Source organism: Etheostoma cragini, chromosome 16, assembly GCF_013103735.1.
Source record: "Etheostoma cragini isolate CJK2018 chromosome 16, CSU_Ecrag_1.0, whole genome shotgun sequence".
In the NCBI taxonomy this organism is placed as follows: Eukaryota; Metazoa; Chordata; class Actinopteri; order Perciformes; family Percidae; genus Etheostoma; species Etheostoma cragini.
This window is the reverse complement of record NC_048422.1, coordinates 12,496,871-12,510,229: the sequence shown is the minus strand read 5'-3', so window position 1 is coordinate 12,510,229 and position 13,359 is coordinate 12,496,871. Positions and strand designations below refer to the sequence as shown.

Genomic DNA, 13,359 nt, shown 5'->3' with positions numbered 1-13,359 from the left:
CAACAAATTAATGTGGAAACTGAGAGGAAATCATTTCAGTCAGTCATTGATTGAGCAAATTAAACCTTGAACTGAACACAAAAGGCACCATTAAAGAAAAAGAATGGTTACATTTTAAAGTGCAGTTTTCCACAGAAACTCTTTTCAGCTAACAAAAAAAATCCTTGTGTCTCTGGTAATCTGTCGCAGGGTTTATTGCGCAAGTTGATATCGCAATGACATTGGAAAAATGATTTATTGTGTATCCCTACACAGCAAACATGAAACCTAAGATAATATCGTTTTAATGGAATTACTACACAACAAACATGAGGCTAAGTAATATTCCAGGATAATCCATCAATTGGACCAATAAACCAGCCTACATGGACCATAACTTTGGCAGTTTTTCCAGAAAACAGACCTAGGCCATCAATCTGGCCATCACATTAATCTATCCTATCTCTCTGTTTTGTCTTGGCGTTCTGTCTTTCTTTTTAAATCACACAGCGTCAAAGCAAGGGATACAAGCTGCAGCTCGAATCTCAGCATTTCAATTTAGAGACCAAATGTTTTATCACTTTTATTGTTTCATTTGAACAAAGGATTGGTTTTTCTTCTTCTCCTTTTTTGGGGCCGGTTTGTTGTGATTTATTCATGCCTGTAGCTGCTGAGCAGCAGGTGGGATGTGTGGCTGTCATAACAACAATGACATTAGCCAAATACACCCAAAAGGTTGTTGTGTTTTCTGCCCCGTAATTTTCTCCTGCTCCCCCAGCTGTAAATGTGGTAGAAGATGACTATTATTATTCAGGGATGGCATGGGTTTGGCAATTGAGTTTTAGAGCGCCCTCATTTGGGTCGTGACGATGACTCACAGGTAAATATTGGGTACTTGTTTATGCATTGCTGTAGTGGATCTAAATTCATTGAGTTAATACATATTGTTTCATGTTTAAAATTCACATTTTATACAAATTAACAAGACATTTTACCATCATCTTTCTGTATGCTTAAAATAAATTGAAAGCATATGCGATTTGGCTCCTATGAGGGTTTGATTAATACATTTAATAGGGGTGGGACATAATATTGATTGATATATGGTTATTCTTCTTTGTGCTTCATCAAGTCGTATCCCTAGGTACCCTGTGATTCCCACCCCTAACATTTAACCTATCTTGTCTGTAACAGAAATCATCTTGCTGCTTTTTTTATCTTCAGTGGTGAAATTGCATCTTTAAATCGCCAAATTTAATGAATTATATTGACCCTGGCAATTTCCGAATATATGTGGATCAACGCTGTTTCCTCCCCGTGCATTAAGATGTCAAACATGATTGCTTGCCAGTGTTTTTAAGGCACATTAGTCAAAGCTAATTGATCATTTCCCCACTCTTCCCCTTGTGGACTATTAAGTCATTGGGCTTTGTGTTTGAATCACAGTGTCCATCTTCAACATTACTTAAAAAATAGTGGACATAGATGTGTTTGTATAAATGACAACTGGGAAAATGACGTTTGGTTCATTTTATATTTAAGAGGGGTCTTGGTTTCTAATAATAGGGTTGTGCTTTTTGTTCAGTCACTTAACTTGAGTGGGCTTGTGAATGTGAGGTAGGTCAGAGAGGTAAGACCTCCCTACAAAGGTTTGTGTGTCTTTATGTAGGTTTTCTATCACTGTTTCCACAGTTATTTGCCCACTGTGAGCCTCACTTTCTAAAGACAATGCAGACACAAAAAATAGATTTTTTTGCTTTTTGAGCCCTTGTCAAAAAAATAAACAATATATAAATAAAAAGCACTGAACAGAAAATATTTTTCATGAGTCCCGCAGTGGCCCGGGTTTGAATCCGACCTACATCCCTTTGGTGTGTCATCCCCCATCTCTCTCCCCCTTTCCTGTCTATCCACTGTTGCTATTAAAGGGGGAAAAGCCCCAAAGATATTCTTAATTTTTTTTATAGATAACGTTTTGTCTCCTACTGTCATACATCACAAGGGACGATCAGTACACTTTAGAATTAAAGCCAAGCATGCACAAGCAGCAGAGATGTTAATGAAAGCGCAGTGAAGATAAGGTGAAAGAAAGAAATGAGCCACAATGAGTTCACTTTGAAGGTGACAAGGGGAGAGTAGAGCTGGAACGTATGTGGGAAATTCACTGACATTTCCTGAAGGCTAAAGTACTGATACACACAAATCATCACAAACTACCTACTAAAAGAAGATGTAAGAGAAATAAACTCACAACACAGAGATACGTATATGGTTACCATGTTATTTGTATAAGTCTTAAATGTCCAAGTATTTTTTTATTACAATTTAAATACATCATTTGTAGGGGTTTTATTCATCTAATAATAATTCTTTGTGTGTTTTCATCAAGCTCTCTATTCAAAATGTGCAGTGCACAAAGTCCTGTAGCGGACAGTGAAAGAGTTTTACTGTGATTCATGTTTACATTTTAATCAATACAGTACATACCATAACTGGTTAATGCTTGCCTCTTTAATTAAGGCGATATAGCTACAATTCTTTAATAAGTTATTTATTTAACTAAGATCAGTTCATAGCACTTCACTTTTAGCCACTATACACTGGCTCCAAGGAGAGAACTATTTTGGTCATGTTTTCGGTTTGGTTTATGCGTTTGTTTGTTTGCCATTCAATATCGGTGTGGATCAAAATCATGGTGCACATAACTCAACATAATTTTTCACTTTTGTTCACGTTGCAAGATAGAGCATTTGTGTTGCATTCATTTGCCGTTATAATAATCAGAACAGGTGTTCTGAGTGTGAAAACTCACACTGCATGAACATTATGAGATAGTGCATGCATTGGCGGAGGTCTGCGCTCTCAGAGTGCCCTTCTAGAAAGATGACATACAAGGCACCTCATGGCAGAAGTCTATCATTTGACCCGGGGCTTTTAGCTGTTCTCCTTACCTAATTTAAAAATACAGGATTTATTTGCAGTGATGTTGCAGCAATGATTCCCATCCAAAAGGTGAGAAACTTGGTTTAAAAAAAAAAAAATTCACCAGTTTTATTCTATTTATTTAATTGTGTGTTTTATTTTACTTTTGTTAATAGTTTTATATAGGGCTGGGCAATATATTGATATATCAACATCGATATATGAAGCTAGATATCGTCTTAAATTTTGGATATCGTAATCTCGTGATATGAAATAAGTGTCGTCTTTTCCTGATTTTAAAGGCCACATTACAGTAAAATTATGTCATTTTCTGAACTTACCAGACTTTTTTAGTAGTTCTATTATTTGCCTTTATCCACTTAGTCATTATATCCACATTACTGATGATTATTTATCTAAACTCTCATTGTGTAAATATTTTGTGAAAGCACCAATAGTCAACTTGACAATATCGCCGCAATATCAACATTGCTGTATTTGGTCAAAAATATTGTGATATTCGATTTGCTACATATCGCCCAGCTCTAGATTTACGTTTACCTGATTTTTTTTTGAATCCTCCTTTTATCTACATGTGGCGCATGCTCTTTCTTGGCGAGATAGAGGCCACCCCACGCTGTATATTTCGAAAGCACCCATATAGGTAAAGGTAAAACTTCAGGCATTTTTGGACCAGAGGTCTAAGAAAAGTTGTAAGGATCCCCCATTTTGTTGTGTCCACACTGCAAATACCATGAACAATCTTAGAAAAATATAAGAAAACACGGACAAAAGGACCAACAGTGAAGTTCTTTATTGGCCCAGGAGACACATCAAAAACACGGCTCCAACCACGGTGTCCTCCATCTTGTTGTAGTTGTTGTATCTCTTCTTCACTTCATTGAGTTTAAATGGCGGTTGGCAAACAAGCTTATAGGTGCATTACTGCCAACTAGTGTGAGTCAGTAGGTTGTGGTGGTGGTTGTTGTTGTTGTATGTCCCGCAGGTACATTGCTATTAGTGGTGTAACAGACCATAGTTGATCTGTACGGATCACGGTTAGGAATGCTTGTGAACTGCGGATTAATTGCAAAGTTTAACCATAATAATAGTGTGAAGTAAATTTGTTCTGCCGCTGTTACTTTAAATGACTTATATAACTTTTAAATGTTTCTGAAAGTGTGTAATGTTCCATCTGATGATCATCAATGATATTTAACAGAAAACGGGACTAACAGTGAAAAGAGCTCTATTTTTATATAGTTTTTATTATTGCCTCTGCTTGGGTTTGATTTTCTTTCAAAGTCACAAAATGATTTACGGCAGGCAAACGGCGCTACAGAGCACATAATCTCACGTAGGGCTGCATGATTGTGGCCAAAATGGTAATCATGTTTATTTTGATCAATATTGAGATCACGATTAATTATCACGATTATTTGTTGATTTTAACCAGAAACCAATTTTAACTGCTGTTGTTTGAAAATAAAACGTACGGGACAAAATGTTGCGTTTACAAGTAAACCGGTAAACCTTGTGACCGACGTATGACCGACTGGCTGTCTGTTGTGGAATTGTCCTCACGTTACTCTATCCTCTGTGACTGTCTAGGTCTAGAAACTAAGCTGCACGGTGCAGGGAACAACTCTGATTGGCACATGATCAGAGAGTGGTTTACGGAGCCGCACACTGGCTTTGCAAAAAGAATCTGTAGCTTTCTATGAATGGAATGACGCATTTTAAATCTCGCTCGATCATGCAATCATTTAAGGCACATTGCTGGGTATCACACCTCAATTCTTATCCGGTGTTAACCAAAATGTGTCTATCGTAATAAGCATCTAAACTCTCATATATATATAAAAGAAGCATGTTTATATATAATTTAAGAATCGATACCAAAACTCAAAAATTGCGTCTGCGCAATTTTTGCGCAAAGAAGTGGAAACTTTCAAATGTTACCCAGTTTCCATTCATGCCAACAGAAGGCGCACATTGTCTGACAAGGCAGTTGTGTGATTGGTACCAGACATTAAGCAATTTGGATGTTGGCAGCTTTTGTGTTCACATCTGTGAATTGGAAGTGGATGTCGTGGCTGTGGCTTGGATACGTTTGTTGCTGTTGGTGACTGTAAGTGTTGTAAAGTGGCAGTTAAAGCAATAGACTAGGACTGGCTGTTTGGCTTAATTTGTAATTCATCCAAATAGTATAAAATATATAGATATACAGTGGCCCAATTTAAGCAGAGACCAGCATTCGTTCATGGGGTTTGATGTGTTGGTTGAGGGCCCTGACAAGAGTCAGCATACAGTTTAGTTTTTTTACATTTAAAGATTACAACAATAACATGATGTTTGACTAATTAGCATCTGCAGTCCTTGGGGATAAAGGCTTATCATTTTGTGGTCATCTTCTCAAATGAGAGTAAATGGTTATTTTCCATCATATATCATTGTAGACTGAAAGTTTCTGGAACAAGACAATACAGATGTCACATTGGACTCTTGTAATGTTTTTATTATTATTTTTTTTACATTTCAGAGATTAAAGGAATAATACAAAAATAATAAACAGCACTGCATTCACAAGCAAATTTCTGACTAGGAAGGTCATTTTTGCAGTCTTTCAAACAGGCTTTTCATGAGACAGTGAGAGTTGTTGCTTTTGTTTGAACACATTACACAGATTATATTCAGATTAAGCTTCCACTGAAAGAATTTCTATGTCTTTTAACTACTTTTTAAAATCTCCATCGGAATATTCTGCACCCTCTTTGAAATTAACGTTCAAGCTATTGACCAAAGGGAAACAATGATTATCATTGACAGGAAGTAGGTAGTTTCCAGATAGATTATTAAAATCAAACATCCAGTATTTCTGTTCTACTTCCTGTTTTGCGACCCAGATGAGAGAAGCGATGACATTACGAGAGGTGAGGTCTCTTCAACCATGTCACCAGAAACCCTTCATGACACTTTCTCGTTCCTGAGGAATATAATATAATGTGTAGTTTCCCCTTGCCGTCCTTGGAAAGATACCTAATCAAAACATAATACATAATTGACTCATTAAGAACACCTGCTGCATTTGGTTTCTATTTCAACTTTGTCTCTTTTTAATAAGGCATCCTTGAATTCACTATTGTTCACTAAATTAGCTCAGCTGACCGGATCATTAGAGACCAAGCACTGTTGAACGCAAAAGCCTTTTTTCTTTCTGTTTCTTTGAAACATTACTCCACCCAGAGGCTATCTCTTTAGTATGACACAATCTTAAAATGTTTGTAGCCTCCTTTTTCCTGGTGAGGGTAGTCAGCATGATGACAGGAATTGATTTCAAAGGTTTTTCAAAGTTCCATGATGAACAAAAGCAAATGTACATAGAAACTTCTCAAGTGTGCACAGGAATGTAAACCTGTGTTCCCAGCTTATGACTGGGGAATGGCTAGGAATGCTTTGCCACCTTAAATGTTTTGTTTCAATGCATGTTTTTGCAATATTGATTTATCTGACAATTCTTTTGTTGATTAATTGATTTAACATTTGGCCTATAAAATGTCAGAAAAACTCTGAGCCCACGGTGACAAGATATTTAATTCACTTCCATATGTGACCAAATAATTGATTAATTAATAAAATGATTGATTAGTAAAATGATTGATTGTAACTGATTTTTACCATAATGAAAAGGGACCAGGCTAAAATTAGAATTTCAGCCATCTTTAAGAAATTCAGAATAAAAGAAAATATTTTGTCCTATGATGAGTCAGCTGTCTAGGCTCAGTAGACATTTGGTTCAACTGAAGTTTGCATTCTATCTCCTCCAAGCCGATGTTTGTCTCATACAATGGAGGCGCGGTTGTGTTGAGTTCTGCTCAAAAAACGGTTTCATAAAAAAAATAAAAAATATTTGCACTAATACCATTCTGTCTATACACAGCATACTGCACTGTATTTTTGTGATTTATTTTTTATTTTTTATTTTGAATGGTGTTTGATGTTCACTAATGTTGATTAAACTCTCCACAATCAGTCTAACAGCATGTTTAAAAAACACATTTAAATACATTTAATAGCTGATTGTGCTTCATTAATTGAAGTGCCTTTTACTGTATTTGACCTGCCAGTGACGTCCCGGCCCGGTGATTAAAGCGTAACCCTTCTGAGCTGTTTTCCTAATTAAACGCCTTCCTTCTCCTCTACTACTTTTATCATTAGCCAATCACCCCACTTGATTCCATCATGTATTAACCAGTAATTATTTTGCTGGTTAATACATGACGGAAGTTTTTTAGAATTTAGAATTTTAAAGCTCTCACTCACCATTGTGAACCGTATGCACATGTTGAATGACCTTCTCTATCAACATATAACACATCTATAAGTGTAAATAGTATAGGTACTTACAATATTCGTTCCCAGGATCGGTTATGATCTAGTAAGTAACACAGGATAACAGTTACAGTAGTTCCCCAAAGTTTGTCATAGCCAGTCTCACAAGGAATGCTAAAACAAATAAGAATGTAGTGAATTTAAGCTAAAATGAAGCTTGCAACACCAATACATGTTGACAACAAATTAAACAGGAAAAACACCATTTAAAACAATGAAAGAAAAAAATACTGCATTTACTCAAGTAACTGTAAGCTGAAGATCCAAAAATACGAAATACAGTTTTACCCATAAGAAGGCGAATAAAATAAATATAGTGAAGCTAATCTAAAGGCAATCTACCATGGAGCCACATGCAGACTGTAAACAAAATTGGGGGTGCACCGCCCAAGTCTGCAGGGGTGCAGCAGAGGAAAATGAACTAAATCAAAACAATATATAAAACAATATAGAACGAGCCCATTAACAGTATAACAATCAGCTGATGACTGATAATAAATAATAAAAATGTAATTGAAATGATTACATAGTGATGGCAAGTGAAATTATTACCTACATACAGAATATGTTAAACCATTCAAACCATTTTTATTGTCGAAACTTTAGTTACTTTTGTCAGACAGTTTCTCATGCCTACTGTCAGGCCCTGAGGGAGGGTTGACTGCCAATATTTATCTTGCTTAAAGAGTTAAACACAGTTAATGCTGGGAGTTGATCATTATGAAGCCCGGTTCAAATTTTTGTATGAACATTATATGAATGAACATGTGCAACGGTTAGGTATAAGTAGAAGTATATAATACGTATATATACCGCAGGTGAACGTACTACAGGTACTGATGATAGTAAGACATATGTAGAATGAACAGCAGGAGGTATGATAGGAATACTGTGTATAGAAATAGAACTGATATGTACAGTATAGACATTGGTTTAAGTATGAAAACTCTATGGGACAGTAGGGACAGTAGTATAAATGGATGGGTATATGAGAGTGTATTTGAGAGTGTATATTGTGTATGTGCATCGGTTTATCAGTATTGAGTAAGTGTGAGTAAGTTTCATTCACTTTACCTTGAATGCCATTTAATGGCATTGGTAAAAGCTGTGGACCAGGTCCAGCAGGAGAACTCCCATCACTCCCATCCTATCCTCTTTACATTGGCTTCCTGTCACAATCAGGATTCATTTTAAGGTTCTTGTTCTGACATTTAGAGCCTAGCGCTGTCCAGGACCTGTGTACATCTCTGACCTGCTCTTTCCTCACATAACCAGTAGGTTATTTAGGTCTTTTGACATGGGATTACTGGCTGTCCCTCGCGCTCAACTAAAATCAAAAGGGGATTTTTGAAGTGGGGGCTCCAACAAGGTGGAACACCCTTCCTATTGGCATACTTTCTGTGGTCTCTGTTGATGCTTTTAAAAAGAAGCTAAAGACTTATCGATATAAACTGGCCTTTGTCTCATGCTTGTAATTATTTTAGTTTTTTAAGTTTTTAATTGTTTTTGAATGTAAATGTGCTGTATTTATATAGCACTTTTCTAGTCTTAACGACTACTCAAAGCGCTTTTACATCATACAGGAAACATTCACCATTCATACACATTCATACACTGTGGCCGAGGCTGCCGTGAAAGGTGCCACCTGCTCATCAGATATACACTCAAACACATTCACACTCAGCTGTTGGTGAATATGAGCAGAAATCAAAATGTTGCTTTTATTTTTATTTCTATTATATACTTTTTAATGCTATTTTTACGTACTTATTTTTACCAACTTTACGCTTATGAAGCACTTTGGAACATTCTGTGAAAGGTGCTAAATTGAATAAACGCATTATCATTATTATTATTAATCTTTAGCCATTAACGCAGATACACAGACCTGTTCGTGAATATGAGCAGAAATCAAAATGTTGCTTTTCCGACATGTTGTAATTTATGTCATCCACCATGACATCATTGCGTTAATGTCACGGTCCTTAAGTGGACATAAAAGCTCATCTTTGACACATCGACTTTTTTAAGAGAAAAAGGCTTTTTAAATGAGAATGTCACTCAGTCAGCTCAATAGCAATTGTTACGCAGAGAGGATGTATATGTGGGTGAATGTCAAACAGGAAACAGCAGACAAAAGATGTTTAACTGAGGTTCATCAGCATGACAGTGTTTCTGAGACAGGGCCGGCTGTCTCTCGTTTCCTTGACCCTGTCTTTGTCCCTATGCTTCTATGTCTCACTGCTTTAATATCCAGGGTATACATATACATTATATATTCTTTTTCAGATAAACACATACACTTAAACAGTATTTGGCGCTAAGCTAATATGTACAATGCAAGATATGTACTGAGTGGGACATTTTCCATCTGAAAAATAAAGTTGTGCTCTCTGGTGGACAAACCATAATTTTCCTTGAACATATCTTTGGCATTTGAGTTTGTTTTTTCTCCTATTGGCCAATATAAATGCAGACACCGATATATGTGCCCTAAGCTAATATCAGGCTCTAGTATTTCATTTATCTTGTAATATCATTTAGTTATTTTTGTTTTAATTGTCTACTTGAAACAATTTATTTCTGATCATCATATATTTCATGTTTCAATATAGTTGTACATTGAAAGACAATAGGCAGTATTTGGTTTTAAGCTTGATGACGTCCTTTGTGTCCCGTGTGTGTGTGTGTGTGTGTGTGTGTGTGTGTGTGTGTGTGTGTGTGTGTGTGTGTGTGTGGGTTTAGATGGAGCGTCAGATCCTGATGCAGAACCAGATGAGAGAGAGACAGATGGCAATGCAGGTTGCCTGGTCCAGAGAGTTTTTAAAATACTTTGGGTCTTTCTTTACAGTGGTTACAGTTGGACTCACTGTTGGGTGAGTTTTGAATTCTAATGCTCATGGAGGTCCACACTGCATTCACCCAGACAGAGATAATCTCTTGTTTCTGACATACACATACAAACACCCGGCCAGTAATAATGCACAGTGAGAGAACAACCTGTATCGGCTTGTATATGTAAGTCTTGATGATTAAATGAATCACAGTCTAGTAGCCTTTACTGTTGCAGCTCAGTGTATGACGTTTTGTAAGGGTTACACACGGCAGTCACATCAAGTTTAACGGTGTAGCAGCTATATTCTTGCTAAAAATCTCACCTATAGGGTGCACTACCACATGACACATTTAAATGGCTGTAACTCTGTTGTTGTGAATCTCAGTTGATATTATCGTTTCGTATTGTACCTTTTTATATTCCAAGGATCGGAAAATTCCCAAAGTCTGTGGGTATTTTAATGCATATCGCTGATTCAACTTTCTATAATTAAATGTAATTGTCTCGCCTAAATAGAAGTATGCTTTTTTGAGTGCTTTTATTTATCTCTTTTTATCATGTAATTACAGTGGAAAATACTATGATGTTCTTTTTTTGTCTCTATTTTTCTTCAGTGCCATTAAAAGAAAGAAACCGTTGTTATTGGCTCCCATCGTCCCTCTCGGCTACATATTTGCCTACCAGATGGACAGCGCCTACGGAACGCTTATTTATCGCATTAGAGGTAGGACCAAGCAGTTCTCATGTTACCCCACACAAGCAAGGCTTAATGCTGTCCAGAAAAAAAACGTGTTATCCTATCTGTTACCTTTTATCTTTTTTAAATCAATTATATTTCTGCCACATTTGCTTCAACATTTATTAAGTACTGATAATCCCAATTATCAAAAGTGCCATAAACAAAATTGACTTTATTACAAAAGTTTAGCACTGCAGCAGTATTGAAAATGCATATACATGCAATTCAATGGTTGGTCAGGCATTAGCATGTGTAATATTTAAACAACTGTGTATTCCTGAAAAATAGCCAAACACTCCTGCCCTTTTTAAGTCATTTTCAGTGACAAACTGTTTTTCATTAAATTAATCTAATCTTACCTAATACCTCATATGCTTGCATCTTTTTTGAGGGTATCAACAACACCCAGTACATATGTTAAACCAGCTATAATACAAATATCTTAAACTTCATCTCTAACCCTCCATTTTTTCCTGAACTGGAATAGGTTTATTTCAAAAGAGAACACAACTCCTGCATGTGTAGGACAATAGTTTGTTTCACAGACACCCATTTTCCACAATACCACACATTTTAATTTCTTTCCATTGTACCTTCAGGGGAGGCTGAGAGTATCATGACGTCCGAACACGACCGTCTGGACTTGCCTCATGGGACTCCAACTTTCGATAGCATAGAGAAAGCCCGCCGCGCTAGAAGCAGCCTTACCTCCTTCTTGGAGAAATGATCTATTGATTATTTGAGACAAAATAATAACCGTCCAATCGATGCATTCACCCATTTTGCTTTTGCTTAAAAAAAACAAAACTGTCAAAAAACAGTTTTTTGACATTGTCGACTCTATGGTTTGCACAAATTCTATATCATGGACCTTGAATGAAATTATTTCATTATTAATAAATATAAAATAATGATTAATAAATGAATTAATTTTCTGGTGTTGTTTTTACATGTGCATCAGTAGCCAAATATATATACTTAGGCCAGACTAAACATTTAGATTGGTAAGTGATACACTGCCAGTACTGTAGTATGTCATGGATTAAATCTGTAAAACGAATATTTGCATCAATTACATTCAACCATTGTACCGTAATTCACTCAAATTATTATATACAGAGACTACAGCTGTGTCCTAAATTCAGACTTCACACTAATTCTATATGTATGTATGTATGTAGTTAGTACATACTAATCTGTAACATGCATGATGTCAATCAAACTGCAATTTTGGAAGGGGACTGTCAGTTAAGAGACATCAACATTTTTAGTATTAAAATATTAGACTTTTTGAGATTTGAGCTGTTTCACCCACAATTTATTTTAACTAGCTGGCCCAGCTCGATTTACTTAGCTCTTTACATTGTGGGAAAATAGTGTGCATCAACAGCACACTCAATAATTGACCATCTTTAGTATGCATGCTGTCTGATTTGACTTTCTTTTTTCACTTTTTAAGTCTGAGCACAGCACATGCTAAATAGCAGCTTAGCCCCAGTATGTAAAATGGAATTTTGACATGGCGTATGTCTCAACAGGTTGTGTTCATGCATGTTAATTATATTGTTAGTTAAAGCTAACCACTAGCTTTTTTGTTTGAACACTAGAGGACAGAAATACTTTTAAACAAATTCACAGTAACAGTACCCTTACAAATTCTAAGGTTATCAAGGCCGTACGGCTGTTGTTTTAGCAAATCGATGCCTACTTGACCGTTAGTCGGTTTTTAGGTGTCGTTTGGGTCACAGTCTCGTTCGGTTTTGACGTGTCAGATTTTTACATTAGATGTACATCATGTTTCCTGGCAGGCCGGTAACTAGTACACTAATTTAAGCAGCTACATAGTGATCCATATGTTAATATAACCAACAATGCAGACATTTGTCCTGACAGCAGAAGATGGTTTTTACTCCAAACTGTATTACTAAAACTTTTGGTCATTGTTTCTGAAAGAGTTCATTTGCCAAGGTCAGATTTGAGTGCTAACAAGCTTTATACCAAAGCTATAGTTAGCAGTGGTGTGCCTATAACTTCTATTTTAGTAACACAGCTATATTCAGTGGGTGAAAAATATTAAAGGGTGCTGATATTTTTGCATTGTGTATTTAACTCATGTTTGACATCATGGATGATATATTTGAAAATCCAATAAAAAGAAATATTGCCAAGACTTTCTCTTCTACAATCATATTTTGTGACAAGGTGCTAGTTTGACATAAAGCTCTATAGCCAATTACTTGGACACTATATAATGATGGACACTGTGTTAAGAAGTCTTAGGCACGCACAGTCTTAATTCATTTCCAGTGAAGTGTACAAGACGTCATAACGTGCCTTTGTATTGTTTGTCTCAAAATTGTCAAGTATATGAGTAATGTGCACACTAACACTTAAAAATAACCCCCTAATATTACAATAAAGAAAATAACTCCAAGTACGTCATTATCATCCATCTAAATGACGTGTGTGTGTGTAAGGGGGTGGGGGGGGG

The 13,359-nt window shown here is 36.2% G+C and overlaps 2 protein-coding genes and 1 long non-coding RNA gene across 5 annotated transcripts in view; 2 read left to right on the top strand and 1 right to left on the bottom strand.

Annotated features, from left to right (window-relative positions):
• Positions 1–3,259, bottom strand: part of LOC117959549 — a 25,124-nt gene extending 21,865 nt beyond the window's left edge. The window contains exon 1 of the long non-coding RNA XR_004659961.1: positions 2,788–3,259. This is a non-coding gene — a long non-coding RNA (uncharacterized LOC117959549). The remainder of the gene's footprint in view (positions 1–2,787) is intronic.
• plgrkt (plasminogen receptor, C-terminal lysine transmembrane protein) overlaps positions 1–11,988 on the top strand; it is a 13,409-nt gene extending 1,421 nt beyond the window's left edge. For both annotated transcript variants that reach the window (XM_034896762.1, XM_034896763.1), the window contains exons 3-5: positions 10,039–10,169; positions 10,744–10,853; positions 11,468–11,988. In XM_034896762.1, coding sequence (XP_034752653.1) covers positions 10,039–10,169; positions 10,744–10,853; positions 11,468–11,595 — 369 coding nt within the window. In that variant the 3' untranslated portion in view covers positions 11,596–11,988. The remainder of the gene's footprint in view (positions 1–10,038; positions 10,170–10,743; positions 10,854–11,467) is intronic.
• Positions 10,491–13,359, top strand: part of rln1 (relaxin 1) — a 5,165-nt gene continuing 2,296 nt past the window's right edge. Inside the window, exons 1-2 of one of the 2 annotated variants that reach the window (XM_034896760.1) lie at positions 10,491–10,503; positions 12,641–13,359. The exon at positions 12,641–13,359 is cut by the window's right edge and continues 459 nt beyond it. The gene's annotated coding sequence lies outside the window, so the exon portion shown is untranslated. Of the gene's footprint in view, positions 10,504–12,597 lie in introns of those variants that run through there. The other variant, XM_034896759.1, reaches the window with a different exon arrangement.